The 23,889-nt window shown below is 43.9% G+C and overlaps 1 protein-coding gene across 1 annotated transcript in view; it reads right to left on the bottom strand.

The window, feature by feature from the left end:
* The window catches only part of st6galnac3 (ST6 (alpha-N-acetyl-neuraminyl-2,3-beta-galactosyl-1,3)-N-acetylgalactosaminide alpha-2,6-sialyltransferase 3), a 256,666-nt gene extending 233,910 nt beyond the window's left edge, over positions 1–22,756 (bottom strand). Inside the window, exon 1 of the mRNA XM_034182873.1 lies at positions 22,566–22,756. Coding sequence (XP_034038764.1) covers positions 22,566–22,634 — 69 coding nt within the window. The 5' untranslated portion in view covers positions 22,635–22,756. The remainder of the gene's footprint in view (positions 1–22,565) is intronic.
* Positions 22,757–23,889: the final 1,133 nt, after the last annotated feature.

Genomic DNA, 23,889 nt, shown 5'->3' with positions numbered 1-23,889 from the left:
TTTTAGTTGCAACTGCTGCAATGTCTTCTAGTGACACTCGGTTGAAAGACGACCAGACCTGTAGTGGCAGTTCAGGCCGGACTGGGCCAGACCACAAGGGGTCAGTAAAAGCATTTTTTTATGTGTCTGACCTTATCAACAAAGAACTCCAAGAGGTCAGTGCCATCTGCTTTACAAAACTCAGAGGTTGCAGAGGCAGCATGGGACACGAGAGAGTTAATTGTGTTAAAAAGCACCTTTGGATTTCCCTTATTGGACATTATCAGGCGATGGAAATATTTAGATCTTGCCTCTCTTAATGCATCATTTAACGTGGAAATAAGGTCCCTGAGATGTAACCTATGGACCTCAAGGTGCATGGATTTCCACAAGCGCTCCGTTTTCCGACACAGTCTTCTTAACTCCAAGATACTGTCATTTATCCATGGACATGACTTCTCACGGACATTATTTGTTTTGAAAGGGGCCACCAAGTCCAATAATGTGGCACAGTGAGAGTTAAAATGATGCATAAGATCATTGACATCCGTACAGTCATTAAAAGCACTGGGATGAAATAAGGCACAAAATCTGTCAGCTGTAGTTTGTGTAATGATCCTCCTTTCTGCCCTATTAGAGACAGGCCTAGGCTTAGGAGGAACATCAACCTGAAAAAAAAATACAGCTGTGGTCACTCAGGTGGACGTCTTCCACATGCATATTTGTGACGTGTAGGCCAAGAGAAAACACCAAGTCCAGAGTATGACCCTTCGAGTGGGTGGGGCCTGATACATATTGTTTAAAATCAAAAGATTCAATCATATATAAAAGTTCCAGTGCTGGGTTGGACATAGTATCATCAATGTGTAGGTTAAAATCTCCAAGAACTAAAACTCTTTCTAATTTTATAAGAGAAGATAAAAACTGTTGAACTCATGTAGAAAAACCCCTACAGGGCCAGGAGGGCGATAGATTAAGATATAGTAAAAAGAGTTTAAAGAGCAAACCTTTATTACTTGTGACTCAAAAGAAGAGAAGTGTTCAGTGTCAATCACTCTGCATGTGTATCTGTCCTGATACACAGCAGCAAGACCTCCACCTCCAGAGGCGGGGCTTCCCAAGAGCGCAGCAGCCGACAGGGCACAGTCCGTTTAAGTAAAAAAACTCTCCGTCCTTCTGCCACGTCTCTGTCAGGAACATGAAGTCCAAGCTCTCCCTGGTAAAGAGCTCGTTGAGAGAAAAAGCTTTGTTTGCTATCAAGCACGGCTTCAATAGACCAATCCGACTTGATGATGTCATGCCCTTCGCGTCAGCTGGACAGAGCGTGATTGGTCGCAGCCAGCTCTCGCGGTCACGTGGTCCCCGGCTGTACTGGCGGATCAGCTGTTTCTCCGTTGTTTTTGTTGTTGGTGGTGGTGGGGCCTGATGATGAGGAAGGTGATGATGCTGGAACTTTTGTTTGGTGCCGTTCCAATGAGATTTATAAAGATGACTGCCTGAAGAGAACATGTAAATTTCCACAGTCATTGATGATATGGGGCTGCATGTCAGGTAAAGGCACTGGGGAGATGGCTGTCATTACATCATCAATAAATGCACAAGTTTACGTTGATATTTTGGACACTTTTCTTATCCCATCAATTGAAAGGATGTTTGGAGATTAAATCATTTTTCAAGATGATAATGCATCTTGCCATAGAGCAAAAACTGTGAAAACATTCCTTGCAAAAAGACACATAGGGTCAATGTCATGGCCTGCAAATAGTCCGTATCTTAAGCCAATTGAAAATCTTTGGTGGAAGTTGAAGAAAATGGTCCATGACAAGGCTCCAACCTTCAAAGCTGATCTGGCAACAGCAATCAGAGAAAGTTGGAGCCAGATTGATGAAGAGTACTGCTTGTCACTCATTAAGTCCATGCCTCAGAGACTGCAAGCTCTTATAAAAGCCAGAGGTGGTGCAACAAAATACTAGTGATGTGTTGGAGCGTTTTTGTTTTTCATGATTCCATAATTTTTTCCTCAGAATTGAGTGATTCCATATTTTTTTCCCTCTGCTTGGTCTAAAAAAGTAACCATTACTGACTGCCACAATTTTTTTTCCTGATTTCTTATAGTGTTTCTTAAAGCCAGAAAGTTGCCATTTGAAATGACTTAGTTTTGTGTCATGTCTGTGATCTGCTTTTTTTCTACAAAATTAAACAACTGAATGAACATCCTCCGAGGCCGGTGATTCCATAATTTTTGCTAGGGGTTGTAGCTTCCAATGAGAGTCTGGATTCTGTTTGAAAGTATTTTGGACCATTCTTCTTTACAAAACATCTCAGGTTTGTTCATTTCCGAGCATGGACAGCCCGCTTAAAATCACACCACAGATTTTCAATAATATTCAGGTCTGGGGACTGAGATGGCCATTCCAGAATGTTGTACTTGTTCCTCTGCGTGAATGCCTTAGTAGATTTTGAGCAGTGTTTAGGGTCGTTGTCTTGTTGTCTTGTTGAAAGATCCAGCCTCGGCGCAACTTCAACTTTGTCACTGATTCATGATCATTGTTCTCAAGAATCTGCTGATATTGACGGGTATCCATGTGACCCTCAAACTTTAACAAGATTGCCAGTACCCTGCACTGGCTACACAGCCCCACAGTGTGATGGAACCACCTCCATATTTTACTGTGGTAACAAGTGTTTTTTCTTGGAATGCTGTGTTCTTTTTCAGCCATGCATACCGCCCCTTGTATGTTCCAAATAACTCAATTTTAGTTTCATCAGGCCACCGCACCTTATTCCAAAATGAAGCTGGCTTGTCCAAATATGCTTTAGCATACCTCAAGTGACTCTGTTGGTGGCGTGTACGCAGAAAAAGGCTTCCACTGCATTACCAGCATCTCCTTGTGCTAAGTGCACTGTATAGTTGAATGATGCACAGAGGACACTATCTGCGAAAGATCATGTTGTAGGTCTTTGGAGCAGGACTGTGGGTTGACTATGACTGTTTCTCACCATCCTTCACTTCAGCTTATCTGAGATCTTTCTTGGCCTGCCACTTCGGGCCTTAACTAGTACTGTGTCTGTGGTCTTCCATTTCCCCACTATGTTCCTCACAGTGGAAACTGACAGCTGAAATCTCTGAGATAGGTTTTGTATCCTTCCCTTAAACCATGATGTTGAACAATCTTTGTTTTCAGTCATTTGAGAGTTGTTTCGAGGCTCCCATGTTGCCACTCATTAGAAGAGATGCAAAGAGGAGAAACAGTTGCAAATGGCCACCTTAACCCTTTACCTACTGAGGCTATAAATGGACGATTGGTTATAATTTTTTATTATAGCAATAAAATTAAGAAATAATGTTCTATGTTTGTGTGCTTTGGTACCCTTTTCCAAGAGTACCTGAATTTCAATTATATTACACCTGATTAACTATTTATACACATTATTTGTAAGTTTTAGCATTTAAAATGAGAAAAACCACAAAAACGAACTTGATTTTTTTGTCAGTTTTTTAGTGAAAAATGATTATGTAAAAGAAGTTTGGATTTCACATTTTTAACAGGAAGCTGTAAGTGTTTACAATCAAAATAATTAATTTTGTGTGTCTAGAACTCAGAAACAGTGCAGAAACAGTGCAAAAGTAAACATTTTACAAGGCGAAAATATGCAAAAAGTAACCAATTTTAAAGTGCAGAACCAAACAATATGATAACAACAAAAGTGCAAAACTATATATAAATATATCAATTATTATCTGTAGTATTAAAATGTGCAATAAATCACTCATTTGATCACTCATTTTGTGCAAAATTATGCAATATGAATAAAACAATGAGTGTCAAACTATATACATATATATAACCAAGAATCAAAATTAGATCTAAACTACATCAGTCAGTGTGGTACTGTTTGTAACAGTTTCTGTCTGGCTGAAGACAGAGGCCAATTTTACAAAGTTTGCACATCCAGCAGGTTGACCTCTTGCAAACCTTGCAAGAACGCCGCCCCTTTGTGGATAGCTGGCAAGTTGGGTTTCCACTGCTTGTTGGCACCGAGCAGTGGCTTGTGGCTGATGGAGCCATCACACCCACACAAACACGCACACACACCTTCAACAAATGACACTAACACCCTGCCTTTTCCTCAAAAATTACTATATTTATGTTTGCTGTCTGTCTCTGTACTTTTCTGTCACTTTTGCGCTCTTTTTCATACTTTCCCTCGTTTCAAAAGTCACCGAACGCACTTTACCGTAATATATGCAACATATAGCATACTGTTGGAAAGCACAGGTTCTTGACTTGCTGTCAGTGTTGAAATTTTTCAGATTGAGGGCTTACATGAGAATTTACGGTAATGAGAATCAGCGGCGCACTAGTGTGAAACTTCCGTGTTTTTCCACTGCGTTATGACATCACAGGCTTATGTTTACCGTAATACACCATATATCATTGGAAAGCCCTTGGTGTTAGCTTAACAATGCACTCTGAATCATTCAGATTGGACAAACTATGGCGGAGTTACGGTAAAAAAAATACGCATATGGAAAATATGGCGTGGGCACCATCGCCGTAGATAAAGGGTTAAATACCCTTTCTCATGATTGGCTTCACCTGTGTAAGGAGGTCATGGGTCAATGAGCTTACCAAACCAATTTTGTGTTCCAATAATTAGTGCTTCATCTATTCAAATCAATAAAATGACAAGGGTGCCCAAATTTATGCACCTGCCCAATTTTGTTTAAATAATTATTGCACACTTTCTGTAAATACTAGAAACTTCATTTCACTTCTCAAATATCAGTGTGTTCATCTGTTATATATTTAACTGAAATTTCTGATCCAGACAACCAGTGTTTTATAAAGGAAAATTATCAGGGGTGCCCAAACCTTTGCATACAACTGTATATTGGTGCACAATAAATTGTGGCTATGCTACGGCATTCGATATGGCTTGGAAGCTCTCTATCAACTTTAAAAGTAGATCTCGGTTCAAAAAAGGTTGGGCACCCCTGCTTTAGAAATGACCCCAATACCATTTCAGCTCCATTCAATGCAATGATACAACAGCCTGAACCCACCTCTGATGCTCCTGGCCTTACTTCCCTTCCAACTGGTCTCTTGAACAAATAGTATGCCTACCTTTTTCCTGTCCCCACACGATTCCCTTACCCCATTCTGATGGGACTGTGATGTTTTTTCTCTGTTAAGGCTAATTGTGGAGTGTTTCCATGTGCAACTTTGTTGTCTTCTTCGTGTGCATTGCAACCCAGTGTAAGTTGACTTCTGAGGTGTGCACCTGTAGCTCCGCAGTTGATTAGTGCAGGGCTCTTTATAAGGTGCATGTGCACATACTCTCTCCCCAGAATGCTGTGGTTTATCCTGACTTCTTTCTTCTTGTCTTTTCCTCATTAGAGCCTTTTTTTGAGCAGTATTTCTGCTTTACCATTTTTGACTTCTGCTGCCCTTTGACCGTCAGTAAGGCTGCCGTTTTTCTGAGGATATTGTCCAAATTTATTGTTGCCTTTTTGCCTCCTTTGCACACAGCTCTGAACCTTATTTGTTGTGAACAGACATTTTATTTTACAGCTGTCAGAGTGATTTTTGGTTACCTTTCTTCCCGCCACAGATTTGAGGACGTTTTTGCATTTTAGGGATTTTGCCATCTTCTGCTGGATGGGCCACTGTATTTCTAGTAACCATCTTTTCTTTAGAGACTCCTACCATTACTTGTTGGCTCCTGGTGTTATTTGTTCAGTGACAACTTGATGTTGTACAAATAAATTCTGTTTTTACATCCTCCCTTGTCTCCTCACTACATCGGAGTTTATTATGAGTCTGGCTCAGACCCAGAACTGTGACACTAACTTTTCTCCTCTCCCGCAACCTCCGGGCACTTTCTCTGCCTCTTCTCACAACAGTAATCAATTTTCGATGGCACATGACGGACAACAGCACCGGTGGTGGTTGTCATTAATCTGGGCGCAGACCAATCCAGTATGGAAATATGATTTGTGATCTGCATGTTTGGTTTGACAAAATTTATGCCAGATGCTCTTCCTGATGCAACCATACTCATTTATTTAGGCTTGGGATCGGCACGCCATTTAAACTAGCTAGTGCACCCAATGTGGCTCAGATGATAAAATGTATGTTGCACGTCCTTCCTGCTTCTACCCTCCTTATTGTCCTGGGCTTGGGACCAAAACACTCAGAATGCACTGGTTGTACACCCCATGTGGCTGATGGAGTTACATTGTTGTAAATTTGGTTTAGGTTTCATGTTAAACATCCTCACTCAAAAGTGCTACAATTCTACGCTTGCACATGTAAAAACATCCCTGCTTTGAGCATAATGTACATTTGCATTTATGCATTCATCAGACACTTTTTTAATCCAAAACCACTTACAAGTAAGGTGAAAATACAGCTAAAACAGAATAAAGCAAGACATGTGCAAATTTAAAAATCAGTTTCAGTTCTGTTGGAGATAAGCACTTGTAGTGGCAGAGTGTAAAAGTTGTTTTTTACTATACGTTTTGTGTACATACCATGTGTCAAGAGCTTCCTGAACACTAACTGCAAAGAATGTCATCCCACCTCTGAGGGACTGCCAAGAAGTGTGTAGTGATGAAGCATTTCCAGGTGCAAAGACCAAGTGTTCCTCATGGGTAGAGCAAAGACCATAAGGGAGGACACACCTGAATGCGTTCAGACAGAAGGGTGCAGATTTAGTTACCAAGGGCTTGGAGTCACTGAAGAGAAATGAAGAGAGGGTTGACACATGGTAATTCTGGCTGATTGAAAACACGGCCTGCTGCTGCATTCTGGACTTGAATGAGTGTTGTGGTAAACCTGCCAACAAGGCACTGCAGTAGCTGAAGCATGAAATGGCAAGTGCCTGTACCACACGTTATGCTGCACACTCAGGGAAGTATGGCCTGATTTATCTTATGTCTTGTTCTTTTGGCCACAGATGAAATGTGTTCAGTGAAAGTTAGATGATTGTCATTTGGGACACCCACGTTTTCTACAGGTTTGGTTGGCAGAAGCAAGGAAAAGACAACATGGAGAAGAAGCTTGGCCTTTGGTAGGTTGACTTGAAGGTGATATTCAACTAAAATTTAGGTGGCAAATGTCTTGTTCCAGACAAAGTCCAAATCTGAAGTGCTGTATGCTGTCTTGCTCTGAGACAAATGCCCAATAAGCCAGTCTACATTCTGTGGCATCACACAAGCTGACGTCACACGTAATGACCAGTCATGACACGACATGTCACAATCAGGATGCATCTACGTATGACACGTGATTTTGATACAGAAGATTACAATAATGTGTGCCAACATGTGACATGAAAAGAGATTATCCAGTTTGGGAAACAGCAAAAAACATGAACATCATGGATATCATGAGAGTGGGTACTGAGATTGGTCAACATTTGCATTGTATATTATCCCTAGAAGCTTTTGTCATTCCTCATCAGTGTTAACTGAAGACAATAACAAAGAAAAAGTAAAGGGAGGCTTCAATATTGGATTTCAAGACATCCAGACTAAAAACATTGAGTGACTGATGATCAAGTTGGGAAAGAATACTCCAAACTACAAAAACTTCATAAAGTATGCTTGCACATCATGTTCCTTGTGAAAAAGATGAGCTTAACTATCATAACACTGGAGTTTTAAACATTACCAAAACTCTACTTGCACCCACCTTGTGTGTTTTCTTAAGAGCTGACATAACATGTGAATTTCTCCTCTGTGAAATCAATAAAGTTTATCTTATCTTACAATGGCATGAGGAAGGCTTGTATTCTCCAAACACATAGTGAACAGTACATTCCATATGACACTGGTTTCCTTTCATGTTTGGTTCTCTCATGTGACATTATCTAAAAATATACTCACTTGGCCAAGAGACTGAGACCCTGAGATCCCTCTGAGTAACAATATCTTATGGCCCCTTCACACATAACATGATTGAGGCTGAATGGCACATGAAGGAGGATTCAAACTCATAAAAATTCAGAGCCACCTCAAACGCCTCGTACAGCAGTCACCACAACTATTCGGCCACAGCACAGCACATGCACTCCACATTTGCATTTCGCTTGCACTGGAAACCCATTTGAACAGCGGGCAAGATGAGGTCACACTGCCATCTGGTCATGCTCGCAACATTTGCACGGCATGTCGAATGCAGCCTGGACAAATCGTGCCACGGCTGAGGGCTGCACAAATCGTTGGCCACGTCGAAGCCTGGCTGAATGGCGCAATCGAGGCAGCCTTCACACCAGCGGCCGAATGATCGCGAATGGCGGCTGATTACCCATTTGACCCACTCTCAGGCTGAGTCCAGGTGCCACACATGAACATCCATCACCATTCGCGGGGCACTTAGAAAATGCGGGCCATTCACACAGCCAGCACAAAAATAGAGAGCAGGCACTACTTCTGAGCTGGAATCCAGGTGTTCGAAAGCTCAAAAGGGAGGTCAGTGTGTCGTGTCCGCCCCTGAGCAACACAAATGACATGCGTCATTGCCCCCACCCCAACACCATTATCCAACATTGTCAAGGTGCTGCTGAGATGGCGAAGGTTCAAAAGGTGGTCGGAGTGCAATCGCACATCTGGACGGCTTATCCAGCATGTCCCGCTGGAGGTGGAATCACCAGCCAGCAGCGTGCCCAAACCACCACAACAAAGATAAAAATAAAACCTCAGCTGTGCCAGCTGCATGTCTCAGCACCAGCGTTCCATCGGACTGGACAGCCACGTCACGTGACATGCAATCACTGATGACCATGGGCCCAGGCACACCCACAGAGGCAATCAGATGATACCACCATACGTGAGTGTGCCGAAGCCATCAGATGATCACAATCGCGTTCACTAAAACGATCATGTTGCAGCTGACCACTGTGTCATCGCTACTCACAGCTGGAGAACATATATAGTGAGATGAAGGACATCACCTCTCAACACGCCACCATGATGCACATGTGTCAGCAGGCTCTCATGACATGGAAAAAAATAAAAACACCTCACCGGCCCGCTGTGACTCACGTGACACTCGATTGCAACGTCCACATAGTCCGTCCGTCATGTAACAGCCTGACTGACAGATCAGCATGGGCAGTTCTTTTGCCCCACATCCTGGAGCTGTGAGCCCATTCATGGCCTCACTTTGCCATAATTAAAGAAGTGTATTAATGTGCTTTTCCAAAGCTCAGGTGGTAAACTGAGAAAAGACTGTGGTTTCACTTCTGACTTGAAATTCCTGGGGCCATCTGGAGATAGCTCCTGAACAGTCCCTGGGCCCCTACACTCCGGCCCAACAGAATGGTAATTCAGAGTTTTTCAAAGAGGTCCTTGAAACCTGTTCATTGGTGAGATTCCGGTCAGTGGAAATTATAAGACATTATAAATGCCTCACTGCAACAGACTGGCATCCTGTCCTAGGTGTACCCTGCCTCGCGCTTTATGACTGCTGTGATAGGCTCCAGCCCCCCGTGACCCTCAATTGGACTCAGCGGTTGAAGATGTATGTGTGTGCGATCACATGTGCGCGGGCATGTGATTGCGCACATGTGTTGTGCGTGCGCGCAAACCACAAAACAAATCCACTGTGCTGCCTGGAGGGTGTGAGCAGGAAGAGAGAAAAAAAGCGACAACGACTCTCCCGAGACAGAACTTGTTTCAGCTAACTGACGCTGCCAATTCTTGTAAGAAACACACACACACACAAAACAAATCCACTGTGCTGTCTGGAGGCTGTGAGCAGGAAGAGAGAAAGAAAAACTGGACTCATTTCTGATGTGATTTTTTTTCACTGCACTGAGGACATACACAATCGACCGAGATGGTTGTGTGTGTGCGCGCGCGGGGGACAACGACACAATGATTTGATTGAGCTAACTGACGCTGCTACACACTGCTACACACACTGTTTATAAATTAATAAAATATGAAATGACAAGGCACGGAGCCCGGACCCCGGAACAGGGCCGAAGAACAGACTCTACGTCCCACCAGAGGCAAGAGCTGCAGTCTTGGATTTCTGTCACGGTTCCAAGCTCTCCTGTCATCGGGGGTGCGAAGGACCGTGGCAGTGGTCCGGCAGCGCTTCTGGTGGGCGTCCCTGGAGGCCGACGTCCGGGAATACATCCAGGCCTGCACCATCTGTGCCAGGGGCAAGGCAGACCATCAAAAGGCACAAGGACTTCTCCAGCCGCTTCCTGTGCCTCATCGCCCCTGGTCCCACATCGGCCTGGATTTTGTCACGGGCCTCCCACCGTCCCAGGGTATGACGATCATCTTCACGATAGTGGACTGATTCTCCAAGGCGGCCCACTTCGTGGCCCTCCCGAAGCTCCCTACGGCCCAGGAGACTGCTGACCTCCTGGTCCACCACGTTGTCCGTCTGCATGGGATACCAACTGACGTCATCTCGGATCGTGGTCCCCAGTTCTCCTCACACGTCTGGAGGAGCTTCTGCCGGGAAATGGGGGCCACTGTGAGCCTCTCGTCCGGGTATCACCCGCAGACCAACGGACAGGCAGAACGGGCCAACCAAGAACTGGAGCAAGCCCTGCGCTGTGTGAAGTCCGCACACCCGACGGCCTGGAGTGAACATCTGGCCTGGATCGACTATGCGCATAACAGCCAGGTGTCCTCTGCCACCGGCTTCTCCCCGTTTGAGGTGTGTCTGGGGTATCAGCCCCCATTGTTTCCTGTGGTGGAGGGAGAGGTCGGTGTGCCCTTGGCCCAGGCCCACCTGCGGAGGTGCCGTTGGGTGTGGCGCACCGCCCGTTCTGCCTTGTTGAAGGCCTGGACGAGGGCGAAGACCCATGCAGACTGCCGGCGATCCCCGGCCCCTGCTTATCAGCCCGGGCAGGAGGTGTGGTTATCCATGAAGGACATCCCCCTCCAGGTGGACTCACCAAAGCTCAAGGACAGATACATAGGGCCCTACAAGATCCTCAAGATCCTCAGTCCTGCCGCAGTGAAGCTCCAACTCCCAGCTTCACTGCGGATCCATCCCGTGTTTCATGTGTCTAGAATCAAACCACACCACACCTCACCCCTCTGTGCTCCCGGACCGGCGCCGCCTCCTGCCCGGATCATCGACGGGGAGCCGGCTTGGACAGTGCGCCGGCTCCTGGACGTCCGTCAAATGGGCCGGGAGTTCCAGTATTTGGTGGACTGGGAGGAGTATGGACCCGAGGAACGCTCCTGGGTGAAGAGGAGCTTCATCCTGGACCCGGCCCTCCTGGCCGATTTCTACCGCCGCCACCCGGACAAGCCTGGTCGGGCGCCAGGAGGCGCCCGTTGAGGGGGGGGGGTCCTGTTGTGTGGGCCGCCAGAAGAGGAGGTACTGCTGGCCCACCACCACCAGATGGCGCCCTGCCTGGAGTGCGGGCTTCAGGCACGAGAGGGCGCAGTCACCATGGACACAGCCGGGAGTGACAGCTGTCACTCATTATCTCACAACAGCTGTCACTCATCTGCACTTCATCTTGCCACTGCATAAAGACCGGACTTCATCTCCACCTCGCTGCCGAGATATCGTCTACCTTAGGAGGTAATTTGTTCTCAGCCATTGTTTTGTCTACCACAGACAGTGTTTGCTTGTGCTATTTTTGCAGTAGGTTTTGTGAGTGCTTGCAGCTGGAGGCTGGGTTTGGACCGACGTCTTCACTCCAAACCTTTGATAAGTACACATACTACTGCACGTGCCAGCTTTCTGAATGAGAGGTGGAGGTGAAGTTCCACCATTGTTGTTACTGGGTGTTCACACACCCACATCTGATTGTCTCTGCTCCTCGCCAGCAGTACCAGATTCGACACGCGGAGACGGTGGCCACCTGGGGTTTTCGGGACTTGGCGACTCCAGTATTCTCCAGGTTCAGTGGCGGAGGAAATCGTGTGGTTCCGGTTCTTCTCAGGACAGACGTCCTCTATCCTCGAGCCTGCCCACACGTCACCTTTGTTAATTGACTATTGTACACATTCTGTAATCTGCTGTGTTTGGTTGTGCTTTTCACAACAGTAAAGTGTTCATATTTGACTCTTTCATTGTCCGTTCATTTACGCCCCCTGTTGTGGGTCCGTGTCACTACACTTTCACAACACTTTCAATGGATCGAATATTTAATTTGGTGAAAGCTGGAACATACCATTCAATGAGGCGAAGCCAGGTTGAATGGTATGTTCCAGCTTTCACTTCATGAAACGTTCGTACCATTGAACTCATAAACATTTACTATTTGTATATTAACTAATGGTTTGTTATGTGTTAGTTGGGTAACTTTAATAATTAATTCATTCAAAAGTATCTTAGAACTAAGTGTGACAACACAGTTAATGTTTTTAAATATTTAATTACTCATCTGTCACTCTCTCTATCCAAAGTCTCTGAGCATCTGCATGAGTAAAATTACACACCAAGTGGGTGGAGCTTAAGTGACGTAGAGTCCACTTTAAAAGTTTCAGAACATCAGTGCTCGCTCTCTTGCAGTGCCCTGCCTTCTCGCCCTCTCTTCTGCTCTTCTCTTCTCTGCTTAATTGCTATGTGGCTAAACAAGGCTCCACGCGGCCTAGCTTCATTATAGCTAAGCTACCACATGGTACACTCTTACGAGCGCCACTAGCTTAGCTTATGGCAAGCTAAATGTGGACGCTCTGCTTTTGGCCGAACTTCTAGCCAGTTTCTGGGTATTGTATTAGTACGCGGACGCGGCCGACGTGCTTAATGAATTCCTGTGCAAAAAGTAGTTCCCAAATAATTGTGATAATTCCTGTGAGATAATGAGTATATCTCATCTAAATTAATTCTAAACTTTACAAGTAATAAAATTCCTATGAGATAATGAGTATATCTCATCTAAATTAATTCTAAACTTTACCAGTAATAAAATTCCAAAGATAACTGAAGAGTAGCCATAATAAATATTTAAGAAACGTAAAGTTTATGAGCAACTTCACCTGTTATCGCTCAAGCACACTGTAAACACTGACACGATGAAGTTTGATGCAGAAGAAGATATGATTGGAATGTTTTGATTACTATTTCCAGTTGGCGATCAAAGAGGTGGGTGTTAAAGTCAGAACAAGAAGCTGCACTGAAAGAAACCTATCTGGGAAGAGACACATTCTATGTGTTGTTGCTCCAACGAGACCGGCACACGAGCAGGGTGGCGAAAGTAGTCCGGCAAGCTCAATCTGTGGGCGAATTATCCACAAGTCCAAACAGCAGAGATGTCGGGCCAATGTCCAATGAGAGTGGCACTCTGAGCAGGGTGACCACATGGCTCTTTGTTCTTTGTTCATGATTTTTGTTAACTCTGATAACAATTTACTATCCTGATAACTCTTTTTAAAGGCTTGTCAAGTTTTAATTTTTATAACATAACTTCCTAGCAGAACTTTTCAGAATAAAAGCAAATTTACAGAAAAGAGCCTTTTTCCTTTTTGTAACGTTACCACGTCACTCTCAAAAATGTAACTTTTACTAATTTCACAAAGACTTTTAATCTGGTTCCACAAATTTTTGGAAGCCACCAGAAGCCATTTTCAACAAACACCTTCACCTCTTGGGTTAAGCTACGATAGACCTGCCTGCAGAAGCATTACCCAGCCTGCCAGCAAACCAACTGAAGCTGACACTGTCTTGGGATCACCAGGGAAAACCAGTGGTTCAACCCCAGACCCAAGCAAGCTCAGGCCGCAAAGGCCCACCACATCAGCAACAGAAGAGGTTCATTGAACCACCTCTTCAACGGGCCAGCTAAGTGACACGTTAAATAGTTTCAGCAAGGGTTTTGTTGTCAATGGATGCAAAGTGGCTTTAAACATATTCATTTAATAATTTTAATAATAATATTTAGTTTCAAAATTCATCACTAAATTCAAATCAGATTTATTTACTTAATTCCTTAAACTTATTTTACTGCTTTCTTTCAATGTCTCATGAGTAACAAATGTGTCCATAATAAAACTATTTAATCATTGTTCATGAAGTCAAAAAACTTCAATAAAACGCCAATAAACTGTTCATTTTTCTTGCATATGTGTGAATAAATGTAAATATTCCTGCTGTGTTTATTGTGTTCAGATGGAAAGTGTGGTCAATCACATCAACTGATACTGATTTGCGACTGATTAATAATGATTGTTTAAATTAATGTTCCTGGTCAAACAGGTGGTGCCCTGTTTGATTCAAGGTTAATTGAATATCATTCTAATTAAATATTGCTTTACTAATGTGGTGCGACTTAACTTGGGTCCCTCCAAAGGGGACGTGTCAATATTAAAGATGAATAAATCTTAACATTCAAATTCTTTACATTTCTGGTCCACCCATTTGATCCAAATAAATATTAAATCTTAAAATTGTTAATTATTTTGGTGACCCACCGAATGAGGTCCAGACCAATTTAATTAAATTTTGGATCTTATTCATTTTACTTGCTACAGCTTGCTACCATGTGAGGTGCCATTAATAAAAAAAAATTAATCCTAAATAATCATTAAGTGATTCAAATGTTCCCTACATTTTATTGGTGCTGATTTTATTGCAGATTAAAGTAGTCAGTATTTCTGCTACACTGCTCCGGATAGGTGGGCGGTTCGTCGGCGAGCCGGTGCAGCTGACCACTGTGTCTGCACTTCTGAAATTACAGAATTGCTATAAAGAAAAGTGTTGACATTTCATTGTTTTATTTTATAACTTTGTAGAACAAATGTAACCACCAAACTCTTATGAAAAAGGAAAAAAATACCTGGGCATGTGTAGGCAAACTTTGATATAAAATGAACAGAACAAAGCAGGCTGATTTGACTCCCCATGTTTTTTTTTTTTAAACTATGAATGAAATAAGAAGTAACATACTTTGAAATAAATAAAACGTATAGCTGCAGCCTAATAACTGAAAAATAACAAATTAGCAGCTTGTGTTTTTATTCTGACTGCAGTTCATTTTAGTGTGATGAAGTCATCCTTTTTTTTCTCCTCCTCAGGAGGAGAAAAAACTTTGAGCTTGAACATAAAATAACTACATTAACTCATGATCTAAAATAAATACCTTTAAAAAATAAAAGCTTATTAAAGTTCAGAGTTCTCACCTGCTTAATGTGATTCATGTTTCTGAACATCACTGCTGGTCCCTTAAGCCCCTGTCACAGTGGCATATTCGTAGAGCTGCTCATTACAGCGTATCGTCTACGCTGTAATGAGCAGCTCTCCGCCCACTTCATGTAGAGTTTTTCTCAATACGCAGAAGTATGTTGAGGGCTACACACGTAGGACGGAAGAAATTAAACATGTTAAAGAGTCTGATAGCGCGCGCGCAGTCTCTCTCTCTCTCTCTCTCTCTCTGACCGCGCGCTATCAATAAAAGCGCTCTCTCCCAGTTTAAGGAGTCACAGCGAACAGAGCGCACTTCTACAGAGGCAGAAAATAGCACTGAACTGGTGCGGCATGGCACACGCAACTGTGTGCACACATTAAAACACGAACACACGCAGCTGCAAGTATGAACAAACACTGAAAAAGGCTGAATACGCGCGTATTTCGGGTGTATTATTTCGGGTGTATTTAAATGAAACACAATGCCGTAATGAGCAGCTCTACGAATACGCCAATGTGACAGGGGCTTTAGCGGCTCATGGAGACACTGCTCCGTTCAGCCCCCTCCCCCTTCCTCCTCGCACTCTGTGTGTGTGTGTGTGTGTGTGTGTGTGTGTGTGTGTGTGTGTGTGTGTGTGTGTGTGTGTGTGTGTGTGTGTGTGTGTGTGAGCAAGCTGACTGTGTAGCTCCGCGCTCACACAGACAGCTTGTTCGGAAAACTTTGCATTTTAGACGGCTTTAAGCAAGCCATCCACTGCTTTTTTGACCGTTTTTTTTTTTATTGACTGTCCAAATAAAGGCTTGACAGCTCACTTCCTAAAACTCGGTTGTAATCTCCGAATGGCTCAGTTATGTAAGGTGCAAGTTTGAAAAAAATCACCGGTTTTGTCGAACACTTTTAATCACAAGACCGACAAGATTTTTAACTAGATATTGATCTAGCAAGGGAAAATATCTACTAGACATCGCTTAAAACTTATTGGTTCACTGCGAGTCGGCCATTTCAAAGCGTCACTGAGTATTGCCTCGTTTCTGCTTAAAACTGCCTTGTTTCTATTTAAAACTGACTTTAGAATGATTTAAGAGGTTTTACCTTGTCATCTGATGGTTAATAATCCCATTAATTCATTTGATGGTGAAGAGTCCAAAAAGATGCATGAGCAGTGGAGGCTGGACGGACCAATTTTTAGGGGCGGACTGTTCAGTCTGCAACACCGGAACTGGAAAGTATTCACAGTGCTTCACTTTTTCCACATTTTGTTATGTTAGCCTTATTGTTGGGGTCTGATCCGTGGCCAGGTTTTTCAGTTGTTCCTGTGTCTTTTATGTGAATTTTGTCACCTGTCTGACTCCATCCTCCCTCCTGCCGTCACTCGAATGTCTGTGAGCATATGTACACTCAACAAAAATATAAACGCAACACTTTTGGTTTTGCTCCCATTTTGTATGAGATGTGTTGTGTGTTGGGGGGTTTGGCTGGATATTTTGGTGTTGTTTTCTTTTCTTTGCTCTCCAGGTGGTACGCAAACTGGGTTTTTTCTTTGGAGAAGGTGCTGGCAGAAGAGTCCTTTACCCTCATCAGCATTATTGGCTGCACTTGTGGAGGATGTTCACGTGCAGGCCTAATGACTTGCAGCACCTGTGGATGATGCTCACGTGCAAACTTAAAGACTTTCAGCTGAAGCAGATAATGAGATGGCGTCTGCATTTAAGCCATGAGTGATTCGAGCAGAATTGCCGGGAACTCGACCTTGTGACGTTCGTTTGTGAGACGCTGAGGACCGCGCCTGGGTTTGACACTTCGTGCCTGTGAAGGAGGACGGGTGAGGGACACATGCTGTCAGCACACATCAGAGGTGATGATTGTCTGAATAAGTGTTAACAGTAATTTGGTATTTTGTTACGCAGTATATTTGAACATTGATGAGAATTGTGCAGCTTGCTTCTCACTGCCGTGGCGTACGGAATGATGATCCTCCACCTGTTGTGAGAAGCTGCTCATTTACATAAAGCTTAAATTCAGACCTGAATGTGTTGCTGATAGTGTGTGCCTTTGAAGGATATTTGTTGTAGCTGTTGACTTACCTCACCTTTCCCATCCTTCACAGAGTCAGTTTGTCGTATCCACCTGGGGGGTGTTCGGCGGTGAGTCTGGGTCCAGAAGCGTCGGGCTTCGATCCATTTGGGCGCTGGAGAGTGCGCCGTCCTTCACCTCGCCAGACAACCGCACATTTATGTTGTACACAAATTATTGCACAGAAGGAAATAATTTGTTTGTTTTTGGAACCGCTTTCTGGTTATTTAGCGCTGGGTTCAGTCAGACGCTGGTCCGCTCCTCAACTCGCGTCTGCACATAAGATGAACTCAAAGATCTAAAACTTTTTCCACATACACAATATCACCATTTCCCTCAAATATTGTTCACAAACCAGTCTAAATCTGTGATAGTGAGCACTTCTCCTTTGGTGAGATATTCCTTCCCACCTCACAAGTGTGCCATATCAAGATGCTGATTAGACACCATGATTAGTGCACAGGTGTGCCTTAGACTGTCCACAATAAAGGCCACTCTGAAAGGTGCAGTTTTGTTTTATTGGGGGGGGGGGGGGGGGGATACCAGTCAGTATCTGGTGTGACCACCATTTGCCTCATGCAGTGCAACACATCTCCTTCGCATAGAGTTGATTCAGGTTGTCAATTGTGGCCTGTGGAATGTTGGTCCACTCCTCTTCCAATGGCTGTGCGAAGTTGCTGGATATTGGCAGGAACTGGTACACGCTGTCGTATACGCCGGTCCAGAGCATCCCAAACATACTCAATGGGTGACATGTCCGGTGAGTATGCCGGCCATGCAAGAAACTGGGACATTTTCAGCTTCCAAGAATTGTGTACAGATCCTTGGCAACAGGGGCCGTGCATTATCCTGCTGCAACATGAGGTGATGTCTTGGATGTATGGCACAACAATGGGCCTCAGGATCTCGTCACGGTATCTCTGTGCATTCAAAATGCATCAATAAATGCACCTGTGTTTCTTCATCCATAACAGACGCCTGCCCATACATAACCCCACCGCCACCATGGGCCACTCGATCCACAACATTGACATCAGAAAAACCGCTCACCCACACGACGCCACACATGCTGTCCGCCATCTGCCCTGGACAGTGTGAACCGGGATTCATCCATGAAGAGAAACACCTCTCAACGTGCCAAACGCCAGCGAATGTGAGCATTTGCCCACTCAAGTCGGTTACGACGATGAACTGGAGTCAGGTCGAGACCCCCGATGAGGACGACGAGCATGCAGATGAGCTTCCCTGAGATGGTTTCTGACAGTTTGTGCAGAAATTCTTTGGTTAGCAAACCGATTGTTTCAGCAGCTGTCTGAGTGGCTGGTCTCAGACGATCTTGGAGGTGAACATGCTGGATATGGAGGTCCAGGGCTGGTGTGGTTACACGTGGTCTGCGGTTGTGAGGCTGGTTGGATGTACTGCCAAATTCTCTGAAAGCCTTTGGAGACGCTTATGGTAGAGAAATGAACATTCAATACACGAGCAACAGCTCTGGTTGACATTCCTGCTGTCAGCATGCCAATTGCACGCTCCCTCAAATCTTGTGACATCTGTGGCATTGTGCTGTGTGATAAAACTGCACCTTTCAGAGTGGCCTTTTATTGTGGGCAGTCTAAGGCACACCTGTGCACTAATCATGGTGTCTAATCAGTATCTTGATATGGCACACCTGTGAGGTGGGATGGATTATCTCAGCAAAGGAGAAGTGCTCACTATCACAGATTTAGACTGGTTTGTGAAGAATATTTGAGGGAAATGGTGATATTGTGTATGTGGAAAAAGTTTTAGATCTTTGAGTTCATCTCATACAAAATGGGAGCAAATCCAAAAGTGTTGCGTTTATATTTTTGTTGAGTGTATGTGGCATATGTATGTGAGCGTGTGTTCTACCTTTCGGATGCATGTGGGTGGGTCAAGTCTGTCCACTGTAGCCATGCAACCCCTGCCCATGTTTGTGAGTGAATATATGAACTGTTCCCTTCTGTGTGCTCCAGTCCCATGGTGTGCATGTGTTCTTATCCTCGGTGAACCCCTGCCGAGTTATGTGTGAGCGTGCGTGTGGGTCTGCCTGTCCTCCATATGCTCCCCCTCATGTTGTCTGTGGGTATGTATGAGAAAGTATGTGGCTGTCACTCCTGTTCCTCAGCCACATGCAGCTGTCCTTGGTTACGCCTGACAGCTGTGCGTGGCATCTGACAGCACTGCGTTCCAGAGGCTCCCGCCCCTCATGATCGGTTGTGTTTCTCCATGTCGTTTTATTTCTGCCCTGCATTTATTGTATTTCTGTTCCTTCCAGTTGTTCACCACTGTGCCACTTTCTGTTAATGTCATAGGTCTGGTTTAATCATCTGGTTATTTTAGTCTTAGCGCTTCTGTTTGGCATCTACACTGCAGCACTCAGTTTACCTGAGTTTGTCAGTTATTTTTGTGTCATTATTTCTCTTCATTCCACTGTACTGCTTGTCATTGTGATTTGTTTTTCTACTCGCGCCGTGATGCCTGTTCTATCTGTCACCGGTTATTGTCTGTTTAGTTCATCATCTCCTTGTGTTCTGTTCAGTATCACGTGTATTCTTTAGTTCTGCCCCTTGGCGTTCCCACACCTGCTATCACTTAGCCATTCATTATTTAAGCTCTCTCTGTGTTTGCTGATCAGTTACATTTCCTTTATGTCATTGGTCACATGAGCATTCCGCCCTTGAATCCTGCCTTACGTTCCGTCCATCTGCACCTGTTGGTTGTAAGTGTTAACCTCACTGTCATTTTTGGACAGTTTTCTGTTACTTCCTCATTTTTCACACACACTCAGACTGTGTTCTTTTTAGTTCTTTATCACCTGGGATTGTTCTTCACATTTGTATTTTCATTGTCACCTCAAGATTAAAACTCCTTGTTTGCCCTAAACTCTTTTGTGCCTGGGTGCTGGCATCCTGGGGTCCAACCCCCATGTTGAGTGGTAACAACCGCAACCCTTATTCCAAGATGGAATAAAATCATTTTCCGCTCAAAATTCTACTCACAGCACCCGATAATGACTATATGAAAAAAGTTTTTTTTTTTTTTTGAAATGTTTGAGAAATGTTTCTGTACCCTTCCCCAGATTTGTGAATCAAGACAATCCTGTCTCAGAGGTCTACAGACAATTACTTTGACTTCATATTTGGTTTGTGCTCTGACATGCACTGATAACTGTGGGACCTGATATGCAGACAGGTGTGTTGCCTTTCCAAATCATGTCTAATCAACTGAATTTACCCCAGGTGGCCTCAAATTTTCAATTTCAATTTATTTTATTTTTTAAAGTACCAAATTGTTGTGTGGGCCGTTGAAGAGGAGGTACTACTGGCCCACCACCACCAGATGGCGCCCTGCTTGGAGTGCGGGCTTCAAGCACTGAGAGGGCGCCGGAGCCACTGGGAGTGACAGCTGTCACTCTTCATCAGCACCAGCTGTCACTCAGTCAACTCATCACCATCTCCATAAAGGCCGGACTGCAACTCCACCTCCTCACCGAGAAATCAGCTACCATTCAGGTAATTTTCTCTGCTGAAGAAAACCTTGTGTAATAGTCTGAACTTCTCATTTGCAGCCGTTTTCCTGTGACGGTGTTCTTATCTGCGGTATTGGCGTTTGGTGTGGACTGCGACGGCTTCGCCTCACACCCCAAACCAGATAAGTGGTTAAACAGGAGCTGCACGAGTGTGTGATTGGAGGTGGAGGTGCTCCCTCCTTAAAGAACACAGACTGTGGGATTACTGAGTGTGCGAACTCGCACTCATCAATACTGTTTCTGTTCTCTGCCAGCAGTACCGGGTCTGACTGCTGAAGACAGTGGCCACCTGGGGCGCAGGGCTTGGCGGCTCCGGTGTTCTTCAGATCCGTTGGTGGTGGAAGCTGTGTGGGATCCGGCTCTTCTCTCGCCAGACGTCTTCTATCTTCGAGCCTGCCCACACGTCACCTTGTGTATAATTGACATTCCACCATATTGTTATTGTCTGTACTTCGTTGTGCGATTCACAGCATTAAATTGTTACTTTTTGGCTTATCCATTGTCCGTTCATTACCGCCCCCTGTTGTGGGTCCGTGTCACGACACCTTCCCAACACCAAATGACAACAAAGCTGCCTCAAGGCACTTCACATGATTAAGGTCTAACCTTACCAACCCCTAGAGCAAGCACACAGGCGACAGTGGTAAGGAAAAGCTCCGCCAGATGACACTGAGGACGAAACCTCAAGCAGACCAGACTCAGAGGGGTGACACACTGCTTAGGCCATTCTAACCGTTAGTTTAGAAGGTTTTTAAAAAGTTTACAAAGCTGAAGAAACAGAAAACAAGAAATCAACAACATGAAAACTAGGCGCAATTATTGAAATGACCACGCAAGCAATTAAGCTGTAGAAACATCTCAAGCATGATCAGTGGAAACAGGATGCTCATGACCTCAATTTTGAGCTTCTTGGTAAAGGCTGTGAATACTTACGCACATGAGATTTCTTAGGTTTTTTATTTTTATAAATTTTCAAAAATCTCAAAAAAGCTTTTTTCACATTGTCATTATGGGGTATTGTGTATGGAATTTTGAGGAATAAAAATTAATTTCGTCCATTTAGTAATGAAGCTGTAACATAACAAAATGTGAAAAGTGCTGTGAATACTTTCTGGATGATCTGTATACCGTGAAAAGTTCTATTCTGCAACAGTAGCTTTTTTAGACAGTTCCTGATACTTAATAAGGGTATATCTGTACGATACCACAGCCCTTGGAAGCTGCTACCATTTTCAGGTAATTCCACTGTCTTTATTGAATTTTCCCTGGAAGCTCTTACCCTTTGATTACCAGGCTCGAACAGTCCCATGGGATAGTGCAATGCTGATCTTTTGCATACTATGGCGGGGGTATATCATCCAGATAGCATTTGACTATGACTAAATGTCTAGAGAGTATTCAGATAACCGACAGATGGTGACGTATGGTTTTTTGCCCACTTTATGGTAAGCATGTACTGCATGAGTATTTGGATGTATCATGAGCATAAATCGTTGTTATTGACATTGAATTTGCAAGATAAAAGAAGGCTTATTCCAAGCCGTGATTGGCCAGTTTTGACAGGACACTGCTTCTGTGCATCATGTCATTATCACAACATATTCTGCCTGCGAATGTGGCTGTGGAACCATATGAAATGACTGCACAGAGACTCATTCGTAACAATTTCAGGTAGAATTATACGTATCCCAAAAGACAGACATCCTTACATCATTATGAAACTGGAGAAGCATGTTGGCAACATCATCTGAAAGAGGACTTCTCTGCACACCTGGTGCACAGTCCTAAAGAAGTGCCAATTTAAAACAAGATCTGTCTATAATAAATAACATTTAATCTGCCTCACCTCTTGTTTGGGGATGCTGACGTAGCCTGGATGAGGCTTGAAGGCTTTGTATGGCTGCTTAGAGAACATCCAGCTGCTGCTGAACGTCTGGCCAAAGACAGGCTGCAGGAGGATGTAGGGCTTTTCCGAGAAGTTCACCACCACCACGAGTAGCGACACCGCCACAATCAGACTGGTGGCAATCAATGGCTTCCTCTGTGGAAACAGAATGAAGATGATTATGGAGATGAGGGACCTAGCAGGTCAGAGAAAGGCAGTTATCTTATGCTAAATGCAAGTGAGGAAAAGTAGGTAAAGTGCAGACTGAAGAAGGCTACTGTCTCGGTTTTGTTAACCCACATTAACTCAGGTCTGTTTTCTCTCTCTCTCTCTCATAAGTATTTGCACCTCTGCGATATTTGCAGTTTGGCCTTCCATAATGCAGTTGAAATGAAACCATCAAGATGTGCTTGAAGTGTAGAATACTATCTTTAAATCAAGGGATTTAACAAAAATGCTGTATTCTAATCCAATTACATTTTTTCTGCAAATCTGATTGGTTAATCGTGTGAGATTTCAGACCGTATAATATCGGGTGTACGGTGGCAAAATATTCAACCGCTTCACATTTGATGTATTACTCTGCATCCTGAGACGCGTGCTGCTAAGCAGATGTCAATAATGGTGTGGTCAGGACAGAGCGAGAGATGTGGTGTCGAGACAATGATGCCGAAATGGTTGAATTTAAGGTACCATATGAAAGTACTGATGTGGATTCTGATACAGAATTACTGTTTCACATTTAATGGATTATTCCGCGCCCTGACCACTACTGGCGCGACGGTGAAGACGCTGTTGCTAACGGTAATCCTCGCCAACCGAATTACCTACAGAAAAATAAACCATGCAAATGACAAAACTGGATTAGAATGGGAATAACCCCCTTGTGTCTTATGATTTGCGACCGTTCATGCTGGATTACGGTCGCAAATATCCATTTTACCAGCTCTGCTAACACGTAGTCAGTAAAGCTCAATTTGCAACCGTAAAACCAGTATGAACGTCCACACATCATCAGACACAATAGGGTTATTCTCTAATTAACCTTTAATAGAGCCATTTCTATACATACCTGTAGTCCCTCAAAAAATAACTGGACAAATTAAATAAATACAAATTTAATGTAAACCATATTTACAGCCAGTGTTCTTTAGAGAAGTTTGATTTCCACATCACTGAACATATTCTGGACTTCATTTACAGCAGTCATTAAGAAATACAAACATTATGGTACTGTATGGTAAATGTATCTGGAGTAAGCAGTTCACAAAAACAGAGTGACTGC

This window comes from Thalassophryne amazonica, chromosome 12, assembly GCF_902500255.1.
Source record: "Thalassophryne amazonica chromosome 12, fThaAma1.1, whole genome shotgun sequence".
Classification (NCBI taxonomy): Eukaryota; Metazoa; Chordata; class Actinopteri; order Batrachoidiformes; family Batrachoididae; genus Thalassophryne; species Thalassophryne amazonica.
Note: the sequence above shows the minus strand (reverse complement) of the source record. Positions and strands in the feature narration are given on the sequence as shown.